The sequence below is a fragment of the Acanthisitta chloris genome, unplaced genomic scaffold (genome assembly GCF_000695815.1).
Source record: "Acanthisitta chloris isolate BGI_N310 unplaced genomic scaffold, ASM69581v1 scaffold6440, whole genome shotgun sequence".
NCBI lineage: Eukaryota > Metazoa > Chordata > Aves > Passeriformes > Acanthisittidae > Acanthisitta > Acanthisitta chloris.
The window spans coordinates 70,267-75,939 of record NW_008653253.1 but is presented as its reverse complement, the minus strand read 5'-3'; the positions used below and the strand labels follow the sequence as shown (position 1 = coordinate 75,939).

Below are 5,673 nucleotides of genomic sequence, written 5' to 3'. Positions count from 1 at the left end.
GGTTATGCTAATAGGTGTGCTAACATAATTAACAATTAAAAATTAAATTTATCTACCTGCAAGAAATGGTGTACCTACTGTAGACCAAAGTGCTTTCAGTCTTAACTGTACTTGAAATGCAGTAGTATCAAGAGTACTACAATTGCTTAAAATTCAGATATGGCTATAAGAAAATTTATGGTCTCAGAAGACCAAAGAAAGAAAAGAAATTCAAACCAGGCTAATTTCAGATCTGCCAATTTCAGTTTGGCCTTTGTATTAGGAAAGGATGAAAAATCCTTTACATGCTGCTTCTCTTTGCAAGCATGCAAAACATATTTCCATATTTCAGATGCCTCTATTTTCCCTACTCATGTTTTTCAGACACTTATTTTTTTTAACGATAAATCACACAGATGTTCTGATAGAAGAAAAAAACTACCCAAAATTACTTTAAACACCTTATGTGGAAAGAAATTTAGATTGCCTACTTATAGATTTCTCTTTTTCGTTATTTCTTATATGTGTATGTTGTATTTTGTATATAATTACATACATTTCAGAGTAAGTTGCATCAATGGAAAAGCACAGGATGATGAAAATTAGTTGCTGGTTGAATGACATTTTATTTTCACATTCAGAGAGCTGTACAGTGTCTATAAATAGATGTGATACTATAATATTTACATCATTTCTTCACCCATACTAGTACATTCCATTTAAAATGGTAGATACCCTGACCAGGCCAAAACACAGTCATTTCTGGGTGCATTTAGTCAGAAGTCTATGTGAAAACATACAATACATCAGTTTTTATCAGAGCAATTTTTCCTGGTATTTTACATGTAACATTTTTTTCTCTAGACATTATTTTCTCTTACCTTCCATCATCTTAAGAGCTTTCCAGACAATGCAGTACAGTTCAAGAACAAAAACAGGACAAAAAACCCATTCATATTCAATCTCTTTAAAACAAGGAAGGTGATGAGTAGTTTTAACTATGTGAGTTTCATTATGTATAAACACAGTATTTTCAAGATCCCTTGATATACAGTTACAGATTGGGGGGAAAAAACCCAATAGTTTAAAAAACTTAGGGACAACATATCCTCTGGGCTTATGAACATGTTTTGCAGATTTCCATAGTGTGCTTCTGCCAATAATGTTTCCAAGTTTATACTCCTTTATTCTATTTTTTTCTAATCTCTGTGATTAATCACTTTAGGTAGTTCTTATATGCATCTGTTAACTCTACTGCTAGGACAGCTACGAATGTTACCTAAACTCCCATTTGAAAATCCACACAATCCATGAAGTGTTGAGGTTTTTGACAACAACTACCTTCAAAGTTTCTCTCTGCACTTCTTTTCCCACTTGAGAAACAGTCATCTCCACAGATGGACCAATTTAATTGCCAAAATTATCACATGATACTTTAAGACTATGACAGCTAAATTGTTCATCTCTACCAAGAAGGTCTGAAGAACTATGTGACAAGAACTCCATGTTGGTAGTTAAAAATGAACAACACAGAAGGAAAACAATAAAAACACTACATTTAAACAACATACAGGACCAGACTGCTTCCACTGTGCACATACCAGAGAATCTGAAAGCAGAAACCTGCAGATATAAAGGGTTTAAATTGTAACAAGTACCACTAGAACAAAAAAAACAACCGAACTCAAGTTGTTAGTCATCTTGAGAAAAAAGGAATTCCAAAGGAATGGTCAGAGCAGGTCGCTCACAGCTGGATGCAGATGCTCAGAACTGTCTGATTCAAAGCTCATTTAAAAACTCCATTAAAGGATGAATTCAGGAGACTGAACAGTGAAGTCAGGTTTTTCTATGGAGAAAGACTTGCAAGGTAAGACATAAATAATCAAGTTCTCATAAAAGACAGAATGTGAGCTCCAGTAACTGCAGTAAAACCGGGAGTACTGCATGTCAGTGTGCCAAAGGGTAGGTATTTCCAAATACCATGATCAACTGGAAACTGGTCGAGGTGGTTTGCTTTTGTTTTCTGCCTCTTTTCCACGAATTGCAGCCACATAAGAGAAGAGACACAGCACAGAGTAGCAGATCTCATGAGCCTACAAGAATTTAGAAAAAGAGATAATTAGATTCAGATGATTGAGTGTTTTACAAAATCCACTGCACATTTTGTATTTTGCTGCATGTCTTCCTTCATGGTACAACTACTCTGACAACAGACAAAATCAGGAAAATGTGTCCCATCCCACTTTCTAACTGGGATGGATGAAGAAGGAAGGCCATATAATAAACTTTAAATCTCCTTTGGCATAAAAACATTAATTGCTAGATAGTATGATTTAATAATTTTTAAGAACATTATACTAAGCTAGAAAGTTGACCAGCTTCCTTTAGAAAAAACATTCCATGTGTTTGCTTTGAGTCTGCTGTATGAAGTTACAAGAGATTTTCTGGGAGGGGCTGAAAGAGCTAACTAAAAAGACTAAACATCCAATACTGAGCCTTGTCCCTTGAGATGGTGTGATTTTTCCTTATTCACAACTATCTTTTTAAGCTAGGACTGGTAATCCTTGTCATTTTTAATCAATGCTAGTGAATCCATGGATAATACAACCTTTTTTAATCTTTTTATTTTTAATTAAAAAACCCCACAGCCCAATATTGCCTGTGTCATATGAATAATACCAAGCAATTTTGTCACTACCTTAAAGGAAAAGGTTTCACATTGCATTACCAAGTTTTACAATTATTGCTTTTAACTGATTCAGTGTGCTACTTTTGAACTGAAAATCCTCTTATACCATGTGACTAGCAGCACAATTCAGAGAAGGTACAACTTAAGACTTAACTTATATCCTAGTTCTAATACCAGTTATTCTGGTGATCTCAAAAATTCTTGTCCTGTAAATTGACATTTTAAATCTTTGTAAAGGTAGTGAGCATAAAACCAACATGTTTTGTTGCATTATAGTACCAGCTAAAACACTTGCATAAAATGTGATAATTTTTCATCAAACTGGCTTTCCTTATTAACAGATACAGCTATCTGCTTCTTAAACTACATATATTCTAAGAATTTTGTTCTAAAACATTTCTAGCTTCTTCAAGTAATTTTTCTGTCTCTCCTCGAGCAGGACTGTGAGTTTCCATGAACTCACCAAATGTACACATTGCACTTCAGACATAAAAATCCTGAAGAAATTTCAGTTCTGATCATAACCACTGGCTTCCATTTCTTCCTCGTAAGTATAAGCCTGATCACATATAACAGCACCAAGTATCATTACCAAATGCTGGTGTTGACAAAATGTTATAAAAACCAAACACTAAACTAGAGCAATAACTCATCTATAGGCAAGGATCAATATTTGCACTGTTCCTTTGCATCTCACTTTCATGCACAGCTCACTTTCATGAGGAAATGGGAATTTTTCATATGCTGTTCACAATCATTTTATGCCTAGGAACTAGTCTCCCTTTCCATTGGTTCTGTGTATTAAGGATTGTGTTCTGCATGGCCTTAAAATTAACAGTTCCACTAGTTCTTCTTGTGCGAAAGTCCATGCCAAACCAGCTACCTTGCATCTTTACCTATCTTAAAAAAGGACTTTTTCAAGTGCTCTCTGCACTACCTGTGAGTTCCTCTAACTTCATAGATACAGCAATCACCGAATTCTGTTGTCTTCCTCTAAGGAAAACTACCATAAAGAGCAGCTGGCGCTTCACTGCAAATCCTGCAACCTCAATGTAATTCTTTTTGCCACATGAAAATTTAAAGATACATCTTCTAGAGAAAGCATCACAGTTGACTCACCATTGGCGTCTTGTACTTGTGGCTCACCACTTCTTTAGTTTCAGGAACTAAAACCGGACGGGCAAGAGACAAAACAAAAAGTTCAAAAAACGAGAGGCAAATGGGAAAGAAATAGCATAATGTTCCCATAGGAAAGGGAAGGGATGCAGACAGACAGCAGATGCAGGTACAGGGCATCTCAATATCCCTTACTTCTAGATACTTTTCCTTCTCTTAATTTACATTATGTATGCCCTTGGAAGATACTGGTAATACCATAATAAATTACTCAGGTTGGCAAAAATTTTCACTGCCTCTGTTTGGAAAACCACAGTAGGTATTTGATGGTTCGTAGAGACTCTGGGTTTTTTTCATATTACTTATTCCTCCTGGACAGTAAAAATATTGAAAAAATGTACCTAATGTCTACTACAATAAAACATAAACCAAAAATTCCATAGGAATTTTTCAGTATGTGATTCCCAAAGATTTTACCCTTGAGATGTTTGAATACTTCTCTGCTGAATAACAGACCTCAAAAGAACTATTGGACATTGTACCACGTTAGTGAAATCCAGAAAAAAACCCCAGGAGCGGAGGGAGAAATTTTTCTAAACTGGAAGACTGTTTCCCAGCTTTAAGTTTTTTAAGACATTCTTTCTCCTGTATAGGATGTGTGTCATGGTATTTACTTGACATACTCACTGAAAACATTCATAGTTTTTGAACAAGTTGCCTTAAAATAAAATTTGGAGCTCAATGACAAGTATTCTTAAAATACCAGTCTTGCTGATTTCTAGAAGTCTTTATATACAAAGAGGATTAGGCCATTGATGAAAAAAAAATCTATTATTCAGAAAATTTCATCTTGCTCCCTTGCACTGCCTCAAACTGAGAGAAAGGAAACAGGCACAATATAGCTCAAGAAAATTTGTCTCTTAATCACACTGTGGAATACATAGAAAAGCAAACTGTAACCATTCCATTTGTGTGCATTGCATCTGAACTGTGCCTTTGACCCACACTTGATCTGCAAACATTGTCGACAGATAGCATGGGAAACCACCAGGAGAGAACAAAGACCACACTAAGAACATACAACTGGCAAATTTAAAATGTTAAGATCATTGGACCAACTTGGAATACTTCCTTTTCCAGAATAGCTGAAATTTGCATGGAATTTCTGTCACAACAAAAGAGTTTAGAAGAAGCAGTACAGAAGTTATGCAAAACCAAATCAAACCAGGTTCATAGAGGAAGGAGAAATGTTTTATTACACACAGTACTAGTGACAAGTAAAGAAACAGAGGCAGATGAGTTCAGTATGAAGAACTAGGAAAAGCCCACACCAAAACCTATCCATGCAGATGCCATCTTTTCAACTATGATATGACATGGCTAAATGCTGGAGAGGGAGACGGATCACACTCTAAGGGGCCAAAAGTAAGCAGTGCAGACTGGGTTTGAGGAAGTACTCTAAATATACCAGTGCCTACTAATTCTCGTATGTCATGGCATTGTCATTCTTGAAAAAAAATCTCGTGAAAAGTACAGAATATGATGATAAGAAGTAATGTAATATTTTTGTTTTAATTTTTCAACTCTCACTTTTCTTGAGGTTGGCAGTTGTATCAAGGACTGAGAAACAAGGGAAGTGCACACCCAGGCTGCACTGCCCAGTTAAACCAGAGACTAGAATTGGGGAGATAAGGAGGTGCACATCCAAGCTACCTTACCCGTTGGCACCAGATGTTCCAAATTAACTCCATGTCACCAGGGAATAAAGGTGGGAGTGAGGCTGGTGCACAGCCAAATGGGGTAGGACTTTTACAGCTGTTTAAGTCTCACTGCCCACTGGATAACATACAACTGTTCATATACTCTTCAAAAAGCAGGAAAGGAAAGCT

The 5,673-nt window shown here is 36.0% G+C and overlaps 1 protein-coding gene across 1 annotated transcript in view; it reads right to left on the bottom strand.

Moving 5' to 3' along the window:
- Positions 1-1,272: 1,272 nt before the first annotated feature.
- MADD (MAP-kinase activating death domain) overlaps positions 1,273-5,673 on the bottom strand; it is a 61,507-nt gene continuing 57,106 nt past the window's right edge. Inside the window, exons 35-37 of the mRNA XM_009080094.1 lie at positions 3,788-3,834; positions 1,375-2,072; positions 1,273-1,343 (exon numbers count right to left, since the gene is read on the bottom strand). Of these exons, the coding sequence (XP_009078342.1) occupies positions 1,965-2,072; positions 3,788-3,834 (155 nt within the window). The 3' untranslated portion in view covers positions 1,273-1,343; positions 1,375-1,964. The remainder of the gene's footprint in view (positions 1,344-1,374; positions 2,073-3,787; positions 3,835-5,673) is intronic.